The sequence below is a fragment of the Aptenodytes patagonicus genome, chromosome 1, assembly GCF_965638725.1.
Source record: "Aptenodytes patagonicus chromosome 1, bAptPat1.pri.cur, whole genome shotgun sequence".
In the NCBI taxonomy this organism is placed as follows: domain Eukaryota; kingdom Metazoa; phylum Chordata; class Aves; order Sphenisciformes; family Spheniscidae; genus Aptenodytes; species Aptenodytes patagonicus.
The window spans coordinates 182,463,895-182,483,420 of NC_134949.1; the positions used below are offsets into that span (position 1 = coordinate 182,463,895).

At 36.2% G+C, this 19,526-nt stretch overlaps 1 protein-coding gene across 8 annotated transcripts in view; it reads left to right on the plus strand.

Moving 5' to 3' along the window:
* Positions 1-19,526, plus strand: part of DACH1 (dachshund family transcription factor 1) — a 369,496-nt gene that overhangs the window by 139,568 nt on the left and 210,402 nt on the right. For all 8 annotated transcript variants that reach the window (XM_076362963.1, XM_076362970.1, XM_076363001.1 and 5 more), the window contains exon 2: positions 13,696-13,811. In XM_076362963.1, the coding sequence (XP_076219078.1) occupies positions 13,696-13,811 (116 nt within the window). The remainder of the gene's footprint in view (positions 1-13,695; positions 13,812-19,526) is intronic.

Sequence of the window (19,526 nt, forward strand, 5' to 3'; positions counted from 1 at the left end):
GTGTTGTGGAAAGAAGAAAAAAAAAAAAGGAAAACACTTGGTTGTTTGGCATATGTGAGAGTTAGGAAACTTTATAGGGTGCAAATGAGTACTAAGTAAACTCTATTACCCTTTGTTTACCCTTGACTACACTTCTAGGTTTGATATCCATTAGCAAATGACATCTGTTTTTTCAGTTGACTATGGTGCTCATTTTCTTTCTTAAACGATTGTGTTAATGTTACTGTGCCCTGCTAATCACCTGCAGGGACTGCAGTCTGTATGTACGCATACTACACAGACAGATACACACACACCCACACGCGTTATGTGTAAATGTGTTTTCATATGTAGATATTCTAATGATCAACCTTATAGATCACAGTTCTGTCATGATGGGGAGACTGGAGATACTCATCTTTCACCGTTTAGTACTTGGTGAAAGAGTCACAGAAGCTAGAGTTGACCAGTTTACATACTATGTGTTTCTCTAGCTCGCTTGAGTGGTGCATAGTCTCACAACCCAGTGGGAGAGAAGATGGCAATCAGTACTTGCTAAAGATGATGAAGTCTAGATTGGTTCCTCCTTTGCTTTAAGGCATTTTGGGACCACAACACCTATTGCCTTGGGAATATCAGCCTAGAGACTCCCGTGTGTGGAGAGTGTGCTACACTATATGGTCTATATATATATATATGTATGTATGTGTGTGTATATACACACCCACACACCCACACCTCTTACATAAAGAGTTACTGTGTGAGAGAGAAAGCTTTTGTGAGGACTAAATCTCCTATGCCCAGGAGTCCAAGGCATGTCTTCTCATTTTTTTCTTAAGTCATTGAATAAATGGATAAATAGGAACAGGTGACTGCTTTACTGTTCTGCTTGCCAGACTCCTTTTGTGTATCTGAGCCTCTATACTTGGAAGATACTGCTTAAAAACTGTAAAACTTTTCTCTCTTTTAAAAGACAGTATAATGAAAAAGCATCGTTACAAACATATTATACTTTGTCACTTTATTCAGTTCTATTAAAACATATTATATCTGATATCCAAGTCAAGAAAATCTTGAAGACATCACTCTGACCTTCAGCCAAGCACGTAACCAAGCATATTTCTGGACAGGATAATGGCTGATTCGAGTCCTGTTCTGTAAAAGGGATAGTCTTCTGCTGATTTTTTTTCCTGAGAACTTGATCCCTTACCTGCCCAGTTCTGCCAGAAGTACTGATTCACAGCATAGAAAGCATATTGTTCAGTTAAGTAGATGTTTCTTTGGTATCATATTTAGCACTGGAATGAAGCTTGAAACTGCAAAAGCTAATATGAAGTCTCACGCAAACAGGTAACGTCATGGGGAAAACATTAGCACTGGTGAAAATGTCCCTCCTAGTTTGACCCATGCCACTTTGATCAGTGTTTACAACATCTAACACTGAGAGATCATCAGCCAGAACAAAATCAGGAGAAAAAACTTTTGGATTAGTTTATTTGATGATTTTGGATGATTTTTCATTTCTAAGCCCTTAACTTGCATGTGGCATAACATTTGCAGAGCTTTTTCTGCATGTGAGCAAGACAGAGTGATGGAAAAGTAATTTTTTATTGGTAAGAAAACAGAACAGAAACTGAGGCACCCAGTTTTTGAAGCTAAGGCTTTCAGAAATGTAGAAAATATGAAGAGTCAAAATATAATTGTGAATTGGCACCTGCTTTAACTCTTGCCTAACTTGACTCTGGGCATGGAAAGAAAATGTGTTTGTAATTATTATGATTAATTTGTATTTCATTATAATCTTAATGCTCAGTCAGGATTAGAGCTTGTTGTGCTACGAGCTATATGGACAGAGCCAAAAGATAGTTCTGTCTACATGTTATGTATGGAGATGTTCCAGGCACGGAGCATGTCAATCAAAGATCATATGGATGTATATACTGGCCAGCTGTAGTATACCCCTGGAGAGCGTGCTGCAAGTCTATGGTGCCATTTTGACCATCTTGGAAGTAGTGCTCCTATAAGAAATTCTCTTATATGAATTTCTGTTGTACGTGTCCCATGCTGTTGAAGATACGAAGTTCATAAAAGGAAGGATGAATTGACTAGAAGATGCCTCAACCAGAATTCGTAATGAGAATGCCTTTACAACCATTAAAATTGCATGACAAATTTGGTCTTTTATTTTGGGGGTTCTTTGTTTTGGCTAAAGTGAGATGTTTTTGAGAAACACACTTAGATCTTTTCAGACCTAGTGCAGCAGTAATTTAAATTAATTTCAAAGTCTAGTATCTTTCTCTCATAATATGCTTTGGAGATGGGAGGTAAAGGGACTAAAGCAGGCATAAGTTTTCCAGTCACAGTGTAAATACAGAGCAGATCCATCATTAGGCATGTTAAATTACATATTAAAATAAACTTCCCAGTAATTGATTTCTGTCTTTCTGTAAAATAGATCCTTTGATATCTTCCTATGTAACTGTATTGTATGAAGCTTCACCCAAATGGAATTACCAGAATTACACAAATATAAATAATGATAAAATCTTACCAGAAGTAGATACATTTGTCAGCTCTGTTATCTAAAAACATACTACTTGTACTACTTAAGAGAAATGACTGATTAACTTTTCAGTGTTTCCCTAGGGTAACACATTAGTAGCAGACTGTTATTTCTGATAGGGCAAACTTTACATAAGATAGTTATGGGACAACTTTGAGCACTGGCTGTATTTCAGACCTGCAAATAACATATCTACAAGCACCGACTAAAGGGTTATGGTGTTATATCACCAGATTTGATCCTCTGTAGCTTGATAGCAATGCATGAATGACTTTTAAGTTGTTGAAAAGATAACAAATAAAAGTATCTTTGGTTGGATCACTTTAATATTTCCACTTGAACCATAGTACTGTCCTTTTTTTTTTTTTTTTTTTTTTTTTTAAGGATTTGGGAGCCTTGGATTGGTATTCTGTATCGTCCAAATTACTATAGTACTACTGTTCAGGAGGGAAAACTGTGCTACTATTCATACGGTTATAGATGCTGCTCTGCAAAGAAAATGGGAGGTTGGATTTAGGTGATTGTTTCTGTTCCTTACCTTGCACAAGGAAAATAAAATGCAAATTTATTTTATGGTATTCCATAGTAGAATATAAAGGCCAAGCAAGGCTACAACTAGACTTACAAGGTTGGAACACTGTAACACACCTGGGATCTCGATTTCAAAAAACAGGAGATTTTGGGGGACTGGGTACACAGATCAGGGATTTTTCCTGGAATATACCATAATTTATTTTTTCCCTATGAGTTCATATTTTGATGTGTTTTGGAAGTAAAGTACAACTAGAGTACACACAAGGATTTACTAATTAAAGGGTACCTACAAGGGTAACCAGCCCTCTTGTGTCTCTTGGTCCACATGGAGTTTAAGTGATGAGCATGTGCTGGTTGTTGCACAAACGCGTTGCTATACTAATAGCTGGTTTCTGTCCCAAACAATTTGAAGTCTGAACGACAGACGTGAAGCTAATGATGTGCACACTCATTAACTTTTAGTTTGGGACTTGCTTACTGATATCAGATAGACGTGCACTCAGTCAGAGAGTAGACTCGTTTCACCCGTGTTACTTGTACGGTGCTACCCAACATAAATACCTCACTCTGACCCTAGATATCGTCTGTTCAAAGAAACCTGTCATTTTAATGCTCAGTACTCCTCTAGTAGATTCATATATAGATTTGTATTTATACATACATGCAAATACAAAACACCTTATTTAAAGGTTTAAATTCTTTATTTTAATGGATACTGCATTGTTACCATCAATCTGTGCTTCATCAGCTGTGCAGTTATAGCTGTACAGAATAATGGAAAGTCTTTCAGTATTTCGTATCACTACTGTTGCTCTCAAATATAGAATAAAAGTAACTTTTAAGCTTTTATTTAGGTGGTTCCAGCAATTCTTTGGAAGTGTACGGTTAATGAGTGTGGGTTTTCAGAATTAAAAATAAGGTGAATGAAGGGCAGTGAACATTAACAACAGTCTCTGGCAGAAGCTAGAATAAAATTTTTCATTTTGAGTATAAATAGTTTTTTAAAGGGCAAAGGGTTTAAGATATAGGCAGCTTCATTAAAAAGGTGACAGTTCACTTGTTTCAGCATTTCATGCGAAGAATTGTGGCCAATTAAGTGATGAATGCATTCAGATATTACAGTGGATACACTTATATGACAGAACTCCATTATCAACTGTTATGAATAAGAATAGCATATTAATTAACAAACTGCCGGGAGAGCCAGAGTATTTTCACAAAATACTTACCTTGAATAGTACAGTATTTTTTTTTCTTTCTTACTTGAGCTTAAATCAGCATTGAAATGTTTATGTATCTTTAATTTAATACAGGTGGTAATGAACACACCAGCTCTGTGACCCCTTGGAGCAATGGTGGGCTTGTTTATTATGTAGGTGTTTTTTCTTGTTGTGTTTCTGTTCTTTTTTTTATGGAGCTCAAAATGGCAGCTGCTGGCCAGTATGTCGTATTGGAAAACAAATCAGATGTTATTTTTCTAAACGAGTTAAACAAAAATTTCTTAAACAAAGATATTCACTTATATATGTATGGTTATATATGTGTTCAAAAGAAGAGTGTGCTATTATATGGCCTAATTCTGCTTTGAGTCTAATTGGTTATTTGTACATGCAATTATCTGATTTATGTTCACAAATTTGTAATTACATGTGCAAGTTATATGCAGAGATGAATGCAGATGGTTAGAAAACAAGCCTTGAAGCAGGACTGTTCATTCCAACTAAAGTTCATACATTTAAATCATTGTTTCAGGCCATCTGCAGACTCTAACAGACATAACCACATCAGTTACACTTGCTTCGCATTAGGAATCATCTCAGCAACTTGAAGTAGAAACTTTTTTAAAAAAATGAAAGCTTAAAATTCTTTTAGGTTGTGTCATTTATGGATCAAACCTGCCTTTCTGGCCTATTAGCTCCATGCTTGACGTTTTTATAATATACATAGTAGATGTTGTTTTGAGGGGATGTTTTTAGAATTAAAAGCCTAAGAAAAGACGAAAACAGTTGAGGAAAAAACAGGCTTTGCATCTGTTATAGTTTGGGGTTTCATGTGGGTGAATAACACTGTTAGAAGGAATCATTTAGCTTGCATATTTAAATTATGGGTGCGGTTTATGCTGTAAGGTTGAGTGAAACGGGAAAGGCATCTGTTATAACTTGACAGAAAGAGCATTTGTAGGAAGCATGCACTTTAGATCACTGCTTTTTGCACATTTTTTGGTAGTTGCAAGAATTATTCTGAAAAGACAGCAGTGTAAATAGAGGAAATAAATACGATTTTGCAAGGTTTTCTTGTTGCTATTGCCAATATTCCTAAATAACTTTCTTCAGGATCTCCAGTGCTGTGATTTCTCTACTTCTATTGGATATTCTGCGTACTCTTTCTGAAGCAATGATTATATCAAGTAAAAATATAACAATATGGTTTGAATTTATGCATGAGTTCTGTTTAATAATTGCATTTCATTGTTCATTCATACTTATTTTCTACTCCAGCTTGTATGGTTGTCATCATCAGAGGCTTGAGTTTCACAGTTATTACATAATCATGAGAGCCAACATACTTAACTGTTTTAAGAACTTTCAGGCAGATCTAGTGTTTCAGCTAATTAGATGAAGCTGTGAACTTTTTGGCTTAATTTACTTCTGACATCATAATTCTGCCACCCGACAGAATTAGATTAATTTTTGAATCTGCTTTTCACTTTCCAATAGATGACTTACAGATCTCAATTTCATTAAGAGAACAGTCACATTTCAGTAATATTTTAAACTTATGTACAATCACAGCTGTATTCAAATCTGGTACTGTAATTTACTCCAGTAACACTCAGATTTCTAACTGTTTTATTTCCTTTCTTGCCCATCGGGTCATTCATATATTCAAGTAGTATGGTCAGTCAAGTAGGATGTTTTTCTTAGATTCTTTCATTGTGTTTGTAGTGGGACTTTGAACATCAAGTAAGAGCTGACAGGTGCTGTAATATATATTCTCTATATTCTTGCACTTGTGTACCTTGTATCTTGTATTCTTGTGTCAAGAATATTCCTGATCTTGCTGAAAAGCAGAGTGATTTGGGCTGAGGAAGATGGAAATGGCATGATGTTTACATGACTGGTCTGTTAGGAAAAGAAATAATTCAACAAGGTCTTCTCAACCTCCCCAAAAGCTTAGTATCCTAGTACTAACCAGTGCTTGTGTATTACTGCGATAAATGGCTTTGGGATGGGGTATGGAGTGCAATGTATTTTCTTCCATTTAGCTTAATTATTTGGACAACTGATAAACTGGTACTGCATTTCTGACCAAATATCCATTTTTGGCCATTTTGGTTTTAAAATAGCAGTAAAGTGTTCTGTTACTGAAATGCGGTAATATTTTACCAGTATGCTTTCTCCACTACTCACTCCTGTAACACAATCTCATTCTTTTGAAGATCATTCATATACTTCTTTGTGAAGATTTTTAAACAGATCTTTGTATTTTTTTTTTATCAGCACTGTTTGCTGTCTCAGTAACTCCTTCTAATATATCATGAGTTCAGCACTAATTATTGCGTGAGAACATTTTCTGTTTAACTGTGAGAAGAAAAATAAATTTAAGGTAATTGCACTGAGAGTTTTATTGTTTTATACGACTGCTGCAAGTAAAAAGGACATGGTGTGATTTCTAATGTTTGTTTTACTAACTGCCAAAATAGATATATGCCCGGTCTTAGGATTGCATTCTTTTGCTTTGTTCTTGAGTGGGAGTAGAAGGGGAAAACTTAAAATAGTAAATTATAAGGTTTAGATCGATGTACGTTGTCATTTTTTTGCCTTTAAAATGCTAGTTCAGTGCATTAGAAATATTTATGAAGGTTACCTTGGCAAGCAAGTGTTTTCCAACCAAGGGAATTAAATTACACAAAAGGTTTCGTCAGTCTTCCTAGACCTTTTTTTTCAGAATTGACACGCCCTTGGCTCAAGTCTTATTAGCGTGAAGGCTGCACGTATGACGCTGAGAGCAGCATGGAAGCTATCCCAAAAACAGAAGTACCACATATATACCATGGAGGAAGAGTCCACTGTCTTTGGTTACAGGTTGTCACAGGGCATCCCTGTCGTTTCATTAAGTCAGCAAGTAGCCTCAGGCTGTGACATCCTCAGCCCTTTTGCAGTGGCGAGCACATAATAACCACTTCCAGTGGCTGTTCACCTAAATTTCATTCAACCGGCTTCTCTGAGGTCAAAAATTCTGTGTCAGGCTTTGAAGCACTGAGGGGAGGTAGAACAACTGAGAAATAAAGCCTAGATTTTCAATATGTACCTAAATGAGATGCATAAATGCTGATGTAGCTGAAATTGATATTGATATTCAAAGCTGTTCTAAGCAGTTCTAAGAACATAAAAAATACATTAAATAAATACACCAAATGCTTGTTACAGATTTGCTGCCTATCACCTCCGGAGTGTAACTCTCCCCGCCACCCCCAATATTACTGATTATAAAACTGCCTGGCCAATGGCAGCTTCACTGCATCATGTTTGCTCAGTTTCAAATGAGGACAGTATTTCTGTGCACTAAACTTGCTCACAGACAAGGTTAAAAATAAAACTGTAAATGTAGAAAACCAGCTCTGAAAATAATTACTTTTGGCTAGAAAGGCAGTTTGCCTTCTTACAGCTGGTCAGAGTTGCTGTTTTCTTTAAGGATACTTCATGTATTGAATAAAAATAATTTTAAAGAGTGAAACTTTGTTCATCTAGAGTTAATTTTGCATGATTATTCCTCGAAGTCAGGACATCAGAAAGATAAATCACAGCATTATCTCAACTTTGTTACACACTCTTTTCATTTTACAGTACATCTTTCGTCATGCAATCAGTCATCTATAAAATGCTAGTTACGTACTCTGAGAGGTATAGACTACTCATGAAGAGTTTCAGCTGTTTTGGAACCAATACCTTCCTTGGTGCTCAGAACTCTTAACAGAAATCAGTGGGAGGTCTACGTGTCTAAAGCTTTCAAGGATAAAAGACCCTTAAATTTTAAAGCCATGGCTGTCTTCTGGCAGATAGTGAAAAGAGCTGAATGAAAAGTCCGCTTACTTTTAAAGCCTGCAGATAAATCCGTACCTCTTCTCCCTTCACCCGTTTCCACATGATTGTGCAGGACCAGATCTTCTGCTGATTATGTCTGCTTTTAATTGTTTTGCACTATCAATGTGATTTCTAGGAGCAAGCTCATACTTTGATAATACAATTGGAGGTGTATAAAACTGTTAAAGTATAATCAAAGCACAACATTTTAGCTGATAATAACCACTGATTCTTCCATTTTTTATTCTTTAATTCAGCCATCTGTTGTTTAGATCTGGTAACACAGGAAGGATGTAAGACTAATATATGTTGATCGAAAGACCAAAAAAGAACTACGTCAGAGAACTTGCTTTATTTTAGGACCATGTACTCGCAATTGCTTCTCATGTTTTGTACCTTTCATGCCAGTCACAGTACAGAAGACATATATACCCTTTCCTTCAAAGATGAAAATGCTAGAGCCATAGTATTCCTTGAAGTATTTGTGAAAGTTGAAGAGATGAAATACAAATCTGACCAAAAATTGATGGATTTATTTTCAGTGGTTCTGGAAAGTATTCTGAATATCTAATTAGCTGATGCTAATGAGGAAAATATTTTGCTCCCTTTTTGAGAATTTAAAGACTCACCAGTCTGCACATTTAGTTCCTCTGTCACTTAATAGTATATTGTAAATCGTGATGATTTTCTACAAACATAAAGCTCAGTTGTCTGTGGGAATGTCTTCTAAGCCCTGAAAAAAGTCTGCAAATTTTGATACAAAGCTTACACAAGCCCTGTATAAGGCAGACGAGTTTTGAGGGAGCTAAATGTATTTAGGTGCTTCACTTTAAAAAGTGAGTACTGTTAGTGATATGTGGTCCTGTAGGAAGCTTTCATTTTCTTCTTCAACATATGTTAAGATATCTCACACGAGAAAACTTAAGTTTTAGAGAGGAAAAAATCTAACTTACGTATTTATATTTCTAAAAGCAGAAGGAGTGACAATGTTTCTATTATGCCTCCTTTTTAACGGGTAAACACGGAACTGGTAACTTCCCATTCAGAAGACTTATGTTGGCTTTTTGGGTTTTGGCACTTCAGCCTGTTTATCTTAGCTCTAAAAAATCCAAACTGTAGTCATCTTCAAAATCAAAACGGGTCAGTTCTGAGTAGTTTACGCATTGAGATAATTAGCATTACCTTAAGAAGTCGACTGTGTCTTCAGAAAAACCAGTGTTGTTCTTCCAATGATTTTATTCAGATAAAAGACAAAATCTTAAAATATCTTTTATATCTTTATAAAAGCTTATATATAAAATCTAAATTTGAGTAAAAAGAATATTATCAACAGTTTTTAAATGATGATTTTTTGTATCTCAGTGACATCAACTAGAAGAATAACTTACATTGCTCTGGTGTTTAAATGTATCTTTTGCATAACAAATCGGCTCATACCTATTTAAGTTATATTTTATTTTCATACTGAAGACAAATCTACTGATTTTGATACAAAATAGGAATGTGAGTACTTTGAAGCAGGCTTCTTATCCTGGAATGAAAGTGAACTTGTCCTAATGTAAAAATAAGTAGGTCTTTACTATACACAAGTTTAGGAAAAATACCAACAAAATGATTCATTAAGCTATTTTTATCATTCTGTTTATGATCATAGAATCATAGAATCATAGAATCATTGAGGTTGGAAAAGACCTCTAAGATCATCGAGTCCAACCGTCAACCCAACACCACCAGGCCCACTAAACCACGTCCCTAAGCGCCTCATCTACACGTCTTTTAAATACCTCCAGGGATGGGGACTCCACCACTTCCCTGGGCAGCCTGTTCCAATGTTTCACCACTCTTTCAGTAAAGAAATTTTTCCTTACATCCAATCTAAACCTCCCCTGCCGCAACTTCAGGCCATTTCCTCTCGTCCTATCGCTTGTTACTTCGGAGAAAAGACCAACACCCACCTCGCTACAACCTCCTTTCAGGTAGTTGTAGAGAGCGATGAGGTCTCCCCTCAGCCTCCTTTTCTCCAGGCTGAACAGTCCCAGTTCCCTCAGCCGCTCCTCATAAGACTTGTGCTCCAGACCCCTCACCAGCCTCGTTGCCCTTCTCTGGACACGCTCCAGCACCTCAACGTCCTTCTTGTAGTGAGGGGCCCAAAACTGAACACAGTATTCGAGGTGCGGCCTCACCAGGGCCGAGTACAGGGGCACAATCACTTCCCTAGTCCTGCTGGCCACACTATTTCTGATACAGGCCAGGATGCCATTGGCCTTCTTGGCCGCCTGGGCACACTGCCGGCTCATGTTCAGCCGGCTGTCGACCAACACCCCCAGGTCCTTTTCCGCCAGGCAGCTTTTCAGCCACTCTTCCCCAAGCCTGTAGCGCTGCATGGGGTTGTTGTGGCCGAAGTGCAGGACCCGGCACTTGGCCTTGTTGAACCTCATACAGTTGGCCTGGGCCCATCCATCCAGCCTGTCCAGGTCCCTCTGCAGAGCCTTCCTACCCTCGAGCAGATCAACACTCCCGCCCAACTTGGTGTCGTCTGCAAACTTACTGAGGGTGCACTCAATCCCCTCATCCAGATCATCAATAAAGATATTAAAGATATTAAAGATATTAAACAAGACCGGCCCCAGTACTGATAGTTAAACTCATTTGCTATGCTTTTAATGTTTTTTGATGAGTTTATCATATAGCTATAAAAATGATAATAAAATACAAAAACATCATGCAAGTTTTCAAATAGAATCAAAGTTATTATTTTTTAAAGTAGTTTTTACATACCCTTTTTTCCCCAGCTTTGGTAATGTTTCATACAAAATTCTTGCAATTGTTATAGTTTGAAAACAGATATTATAAAATGGTAGGATTTCAAGTTAGGAATTTGGTTAATGAAACAAGTACATAATATAAATAACAAATTAAGACAATTATTGTTACTTAATCAGTTATTGGGGACAATCAGTGTATGCTTATTTTAACCAATCAGAGATTTACTCATTTAATTGTGTATTGCATAGTCTGCTGTGACTCTAAATCAGATCTTCCAGACTTCAAGAGATAATTCTTACATGTGTTTTTCTGCCTTGTCATAAGGAACAAAGATTTCTTAAATAGATAAAGGCCTTTTTATAGTAAACTGGAGTTAGTGCTTTGTCACTTAAAAATTGTATCAGGATAAAAGAGGTTTACTTCTCAGAAATTTCATTTAAATATTGTTAGTTGGATTGGAATTGGGAGTTTAGTACTTCATGAAAACACTTATTTGGTTAAGTTTGGGATAAATCATGGGGTGGAGTTGGGTTACTGGACTCATTTATGGCTTTGAATGTGACAGCCTTTTTGTACAGGGTAGCGCAATCTGCTTGATTGTAGAAGGCGACCAAAGGAAGACTTTTGCCTTGGATATTTCAATATCACTCACCTATAATTTGCTGCTGACCTTCGTTTACAGATTTGGTCCATGGGTGTCTTCTCTTAGGCTTTGAAGAGGGGTGGTTTTATTCCTCAAAATCAAAGACAAAAGTGTTCAGACTTCACCATGGCTATATTTGGTAGTAAGCATTAATTCGTCAAAGAGAATCTTTGCAGGAGTGAACTTGTTGTTTTTTAAAGACTTGGAAGCCATTGGTAGGTTGTGCATTACGCCATGGCACCCTGCTTGTGTTTTTTATGCTGTTGTCAGACATTTCCATACTCATATCACAGTGGTGATTTGAGAAGAGTGCATCATCATAGGTATTTAAATTAAGCCATTAAAGTTTTCTTACATAGTAGCATTTTTTTGGTGGGTGAATATATTAGAAACACTCCATTTAAATCAGATCATTTTTGTCTATAATGTTTTTATCAGTTTTATGTGTATTCATGGTATGTTTATTTTTATTGTAAATCACAAAGGAAATTTCAGAGAAAGACTAAAGACGCTTAATTTGGTTCTGTGAGCTGGAATAGGACAATATTCTTTTTCTGCAACTGTTTTTCTTGTAGTTGTGAACATATGACAATTTTGTTTATATTAAAAAAGTAAAAAATCCCAAACCAATCAAAGAAATTATCAAGCTTATAATTTTAATAATGACTTCAGCTCAGGACATTAAGTTGGGAATTAATGATCAGTTAAGGTTAATGACTCAATGCATTGTGTCATTAAACTCCAAGAAAATGCCCTGTACTTTGATTGTTTTTGGTTTATTAAAGGTAGGTTGTAGAAGCTGCAAAAAAAAGGGGAATGAATATGGACAGAAAACAGAGGTGTTTTATTATCTGCCTCCTGCAGTCCCAGCATAGCTAAACATGCCATTATCCTTGATGAGAGTTTTGTTAGCATGAGGACCTAAGGAGCAAAACCTTTCATAGCCACCTTTCTTTTCTTTCTTGTTTTGAAACAAATGAAGAACCTCAAATGTTTGGCAAAGCACAGGTTAACACTGCAGTGTTAGAACTGCACATCATCTTTTTCTGTGAACTTATTCCACAATGTCCCTTAAATAGGCAGTTACAGGATACTGCAATAGTACTATGCTATGATCTGTACCTAAGAATACAAGTCTTTGGATATGCATTGTATGTAGCAGGTAGATATTTGCACGTAAGTGGGTAAGAAGTATTTTCATTGTAATCCGTATCTAATTTGTATGCTGCTTATGCAGTCCAGGAGATGGAAAGTTGTGTATGTGAGCATTTAACAGACAAGGAGTGCTTAAACCTGAAGCCCTTTATTTTTCCATACTGGACAGATGTAAGCTGCTATGATGGCCGTTGCTCAACAATATCTTACAAATAATTTTGAGTCCTTTCTGACATAAAGTAGTATATTTAATGTAAGGTGTCTTAGTGAGATTTTCACTTTAAATAGAATAAGGGTTAAATGATAACTTGACTTATCTTTTAAATGACAAAAAATAAAGAAATTGCAAGACCTTTTCACACATTAGATATGTATTGTCATTTATCATCTAGATATCAGGCTAGCAGTGCGAAGTAATAAAACATATCATCGAAAAATGTGCTATAGGTCTGAATCACTCTTTCATTCCACCTCCCAGCTAACTGTAGTATTAAATCAAACAAGCAGAACATTTCCTTAGGCAGCCATTGCCTTTTAATTTCCTGAAGAACCTTAAAATATCATTCATTACAAGTACTACACATATTTGGTTTTTAAAAGTCTCATAAATCAATAGCAGGCTGACTGTAATAATTATTACAAGTTAGTGCATAATTTTCGTGCTGAAGGCTGCATGCAGAACTTTAGCATATGCAAACGAGGCAATTCAAACTGTGTATAGATATTAATATGAAGAAGCAGGTAACGAGGTGCAGGCTATGAATTATGCATCAAGAGCGGCTGATCTTCAATGAGGAAAATGAATTCAGCATGTAATCTAATTAGTGATGGAAGTCTATTACATCTAACTGCAAAAGCAACCGTCCTTGAAACAAATTTATTTACAGTCCATGTTACCACTTGAAACAACTTTGAAATGATGTGTAAGACAACAGCTTAATTGTAAAAATTTTTTTGTTTGTTTGTTTCAGTTCTAGACCTGGAAGGCCTCCTAAGAGGACTCAAAGTGTCACCTCCCCAGAGAATTCTCATATCATGCCACATTCTGTCCCAGGCCTAATGTCTCCTGGAATCATCCCGCCAACAGGTAGGATCGCTAGAAACACCTTCACACGGGCAATCTTTTGAATTCATGGCTTATATCCTCTTGTTAATAAATTAACAGTCTAGGAAACCAGCACCCAAATATTACAAAGGAGTTCCCGTAATGTAACATTATCGCTACATAAAGGTATTGTATGTAACGGAAATTGTGGCGCTCAGTACTTTAAAATACAAATAACTGAGCAAATAATAATCCTTTGTAATTTTTCCCCTGTTCTTTTTCTTTATAAACAAAAAACCTTTCAAAGCATGAATTCCCTATCATTAGGCAATAATCCCCCTGTTCGTTTTTAATAGATCAAATATCTTCTGATTTTTTGCTGCTTTGCTTGATTAGATAATGTCATCATGAATACAGTTGCCTGAAGAAACCGAGTTAGTTAAAATAACTGCATGCTGCACACACGTCTTTCTTAATTTTTCATCCTGAAATTCTATTTTTGATATGTCTCCTGAGGCCTTATACTAATGTAAAGTCCTGTAACAATCTGTTTCTCAAACTACTATTTTCTTTTGAAAGTTACTATAACATCTCCTAGCAGTGACTTGTTCTTAGACGTAGTTAAATTAAGAAAGGCTGTGCTGCAGGAAGGAGTTGACCAGAGCCACCTGAAGATGGAGGCACTCAACAGTCAAGCTGTTGATGGCGGTGCCACATTCTCTCTCTTCGTGTTACAGATGAGTTAAATTCTCCCACTTGCTTCAGGAAAGCTGACTTGAGCTTCCGCTTCTTCCCCAGTTGTTCTCCACTTGTTTGCACGGCTCAGTCGCTATCACTGATTTTCTCTAAGGCAAAGGAAAGATAACAAACTAGACAGATCCAAATAGAGAGGAAGATTGCTAAGTCTTGGAGACTGGACAGATGGGTGGATGTTTGAGTACGTGCCCGTGATCACATGCCTTTTTAAGTATGAGCATGATCCTTGGCATGGTTTTGGTCATAGCTGACCAACATTCTCCAAAAAAAGGCACAGTTCAGGAAATACCATGTGCCAGAAACTTGGCAGTTTGGACGCAAGCGTCTTGTCTGGAGGAGGGAGGAAAGTGAAGAGAGTTTAGCTCTGTTGACAAAAGTGGAGCCATGTCTCTTGGCCTTAGGGTTCGAGAGCTGCCTTATGTAGTGAGATAGACACATAGCCAGAAATGTTTTATTAGGAATTTACAGCTTTTCAAAAGGCTAAAGATCAAGAGGAGTAACAAAATGAAGCGAAGTCAGACAACTAAGGTTGGTAAGAGAGAGTTATAAAGTAAGCAGAGGGAAGGAGGGATGAGACTGAGAGTGCAGGCAAGCATGGGAGGGTGTCAGGCAAGTAGGACTCACAGTGGTAGTCTGGGCGGGTGTGACCAGCAAAAAAAATGAATCGGGATTAAAATATTTTATACAATAGGAATTACAGGATAAAATCTAGTAAAGGAAATAGAGTTGGTGTGGAGTGAATGCAACATGAGAATAATAGAAAAGGTCTATGTGGGGAAAGAACGAAAGTTTTTATAGGGCAGACGCATTTGTGTTTATGAGGGAGAGATCAAAAATTGCAGAAGCAAAAGGAAATTATTTGGGGGAAGTAAGGCAGGAAAATATCAAAGACAAAAATGCATGTGAAAAGTAGAAAGGAGATGACATGAAAGAAGTCAGAAACAAATAAGCAAGCCAAAAAGAGGAAGATGGGAAAAAAACCCTTGTCAACAGTATTGTTTGGGGTTTTGTGTTACAGTTAATATATAAGAGCAGATCGTCTCTTGATACAGTATTTTCTGGGTTTTTTTTTTCATTTTTTTTATTCTAAGAAAGCAGCTTAAAACCACAACTCATGTCTAAAGTATCCAATTCCTCTCCAGTCCTTTAAAGCTGGTCATAATAAGTTAATGATAAAAATACATGGTACTAAAAACACAGATCCAATTTCTTAGAATATCAGCCCACAAAACCAGATGTAGACCTTTTTAAAGTGATGATTAGAAAAAAAGAAGAAAATAATTCAAAATTAAACAAAATAGGCATATATAAGATTATCATTCATCGAATCCTTTTAGGATGGTAATACTTTGTGAGTCTCTTGCAAAAGAGGAAAGGTTTAAATGAAATTGCTATTAAGTTTGAACTGGTTTCACATTACATGGCTTACCACAACAGAAGGGGTGAGCATGATTTTTTCGCATTGTGGTGATGTTGAGTCTCAAACAGCATAAAAAATGTAAACACTGACACTGTTAGCAGCAAGCTCTGGAGTATAGTGTTCCACCAAGTATGGCTCAGCAAAGGTAAGGAACATTGTGACAGCAGCGCTACATGACAGTCATTCCAGCATTTTATAGACAGGCAAGTATAAAAATAGGCTTATAATCTGATTTTGTGAGTTCAAATCAATGAACATTTGTGCATCTACACTGTGAATAAGTACCAAAATCACTGTAAGAGCCTTACGAAGAAAGAACTGGTATAACTGCAATAGATGATGTTGGTGCAGTTGTTATGTGCTACCACATTAGTTGATACTGGAAAATTCTTGCCACTTGTGAACATTTTCCTCCATATTTTCACTGTATACTCATAGAACCACAGAATAGTTGAGGTTGGCAGGCACTGCTGGAGATCATCTAGTCCAACCTCCCCTGGTCAAAGTAGGGTGACAAAGAGCAGGTTGTTCAGGGCTGCACCCAGTTGGTGTTTGGGTATCTTCAAGGATGGAGACTCCACGTCTCTTTGCATCCTGTTCCAGTGTTTGACTACTCTCAAAATAAAATCTTTTTTGTTACTTTTCAATGGAATTTCTTGTATTTCAATTTGTGTCCATTGGACAACACTGAGAAGAGCCTGGCTCCATCTTCTTTACTCCCTGTGCCCCTATCAGGTATTCATACACGTTGATAAAATCCCCCCTGAGCCTTTTCCAGGTTGAACAGTCAAAGGTCTCTCAGCCTCTCTTCATGTCAGGTGCTCCAATCCCTTAATCATCTTTGTGCCCCTAAGATGACTCCTTGTTTGATAAGTCTATGAAGTTTGAATTTCCTGTTAGGATCCAGCTCTAAGCAGAAAAAAAATCAAAGTATCAGATTGTTAAGTGCTTCCTCTCCCTCTTTCTCTCTCTTTTTTTTGTAGCAAATTCTTCTTTTTAAGCTTTCTGATTGATTTAATAATCTGAGTATAATAACTAAGTTTCCTTCCTGCCTACAAAAGAGTATAAGTGATCACACAAACAATTATGTGCTATTTAATGCTCTTTAAGTAACAGAGATCTGCAATTATTAGGTATATCTAGGATACACAACGCTATGATTTAACGTATGATTTTTACTTGAAAATTTTCCTCTTTCTGAAATTGCTGCATATACAGAAATATACATTTAAAGGTGGAAATCCTGGTTTCTAAAGGGGCTGGTTCTGCATGCATTGCTTATGTGTGCAAATAATATTGGTACAAAACTGTAAGCTGAGACTTCTCATGAAATGTCATGATTGTATATTTTTGTAGGAGGCCAAGTTAAGGATCCCTTGAAAATGTATTCTATTACTGGTCCAATCTGAAAACCCATGCAGAGAATGTTGCATCATCACTTAGAATGGATTCTCTTTAGAGAAGTATTTAGGGACTAAGCTGAGATTTAGGGTCTATACTGAGAAGGAAAATAAAAGGGAAAAAAGGAATAATATTCTACAGGTTTTTTTAGGGAGCATAAATTGAGGAAGTGAGGATCACCTCTTGGGTGATATTCTGTCCGTTTTTGTCACAAGATTTGTAAATGTTGCCCACAATTGCTGATCTTAGCACTGTCTTTCATTAGGGTCAATTTACAGACTGTTCCCAACTTTAGAAAAGACTGGTCAGCTGACAAAAGGCAGTCTTATTTTTATTAAAATAAATGTAAGACCTTTGAAGGTGTGACAAAATGAGGAATGTGTAGTAACAGGAAATGAAGAGCTTCTTGAATTGTCCAGAGAATTAAAATCTGCCTATGCTACAAATAATGTAGTCAGAAGAAAGAAGAGTTTGGTGTAGGTTCAGACAGGTGCACTGACTTTTCAGGCTTATCTGGATAACGCCTTGAAGCCCTTCCAAAACTAGATGGCTCATCATAGTTAACTTTGATCCGCATATCTGTGTACTGCAGATCTTTTCTTGACTAATGTGCTTAGAAGCTTCAAAAGTTTTCTGAAGTTGAAACGGTAGATAATTGTAATTAATCAGAAAAACAGTGCTGTAATTCCTGAGCAGAGTGTATGATATACATTGTGCTCTGTGTTTTTATGTCTGTAGTTGCTATGTAACATATAAAATGATGTTTCCATTATTTTTCATACAAACTTTGAAAAGCAATTGTCTTACTTTTCAAAATAATTTTTTTGGTAATTATTATTAAGTATTTTAGGTTTCAAAACTGTTTTGTAAAGCTCCTGACTTAATTCTTCTGCAGCTCGGCCTACTGAGTCTGTAATCTAAAAGTGATGAAATGAGTAACTACAAAACTATCACTGTGATAGGGCATGATAAGAATACTCTTTCATATTTCTATATATATCTATATAGACATATAGATATGTCTGTCAATTAAAAAAAAGTAATTTCAAAGCACCTTACATGTTTAATTTATTATGTTAATTTTACATTAAATTAATCTCAGTAATTATTGTTGCTGCTATGATTATTTTGAACAGATTTGCTTTACGATACGTACTTCTGTCCACCTATTCCACAGCTGATACCAGACTCTTCTTTTCCAGTGTAAAGATATTAAGCTTCCTCCAAAATGTTTCATGTGTGTGAATTGTAACTACTTTCCTGTATTAAACTCCTGTTCTGTTTTTTGTTTTCTTAAGTCATAATCTGAAGATTTAATTTCTAATCTCATCCTTATTTTCTCTCTTGCTGTGTGCCTGAATCAATAAAAGTATATTCCAGCTTCCGTCCTGTACAAAACTCTCTGAGCCATGAAACATTTTTATGGAGGGTTAGAGTAAGGAGAGAGCTGAAAGTTTTTGTATAGATTATTTCAGTTTGGAGGACAAATGGAGTTCACAGATGCAGCTGTTGATAAAGTGTGGCAACGTTTCTGCTAAAGTAGAAGATGGAATGATTTGGTGTTTAAAGAAAGATTAATCACATAATTAAATAATTTCATTTTCTCTGGCTCACAGTTATTGATGTTGTATTAGGCAGAACTGAAAGAATGGTTAAAATATAATTATCATTGTTATTATATCCACATCGTATTGGATATTGCCAAGAAAAAAAATCTGTAGTTGGAAGTATTTTCTCCTGGTAGACTCAGTCCTGTAAGGTCTTAAGAATGTATTTAACTTATCTAAGTGAGTAGAGTTGATTTCTACAAGTATTGCAGAGGCTTGAAATTAAAAGTTTGAGTTACATACTTCGTAATTTTGAGAAGCAAATCTATTATTCAATTATTTATTTTATGTACTTGTGATCCTGTGTTGGTTAAAAAGATATACATTAATAAAATTGAGTGGCTATTGCTTACTTCTTTTAAAATGCATTCCATGTTAACACAGAGTTTTGGTTATTAGTGTTTAATCCTTTTCAAGGTTAGCATTGCTTTTGATTGGTGTTATAGGATGATATGCTGTTTATCTGTTGGGGCTGAACTAACTTAAGGCAACAGTAAGCAACAAAATCCTGCTTTCAGAGTGATAAACTGTAACCTAATTCAAGAAACTGAATCAGATTACACAAACATTTTT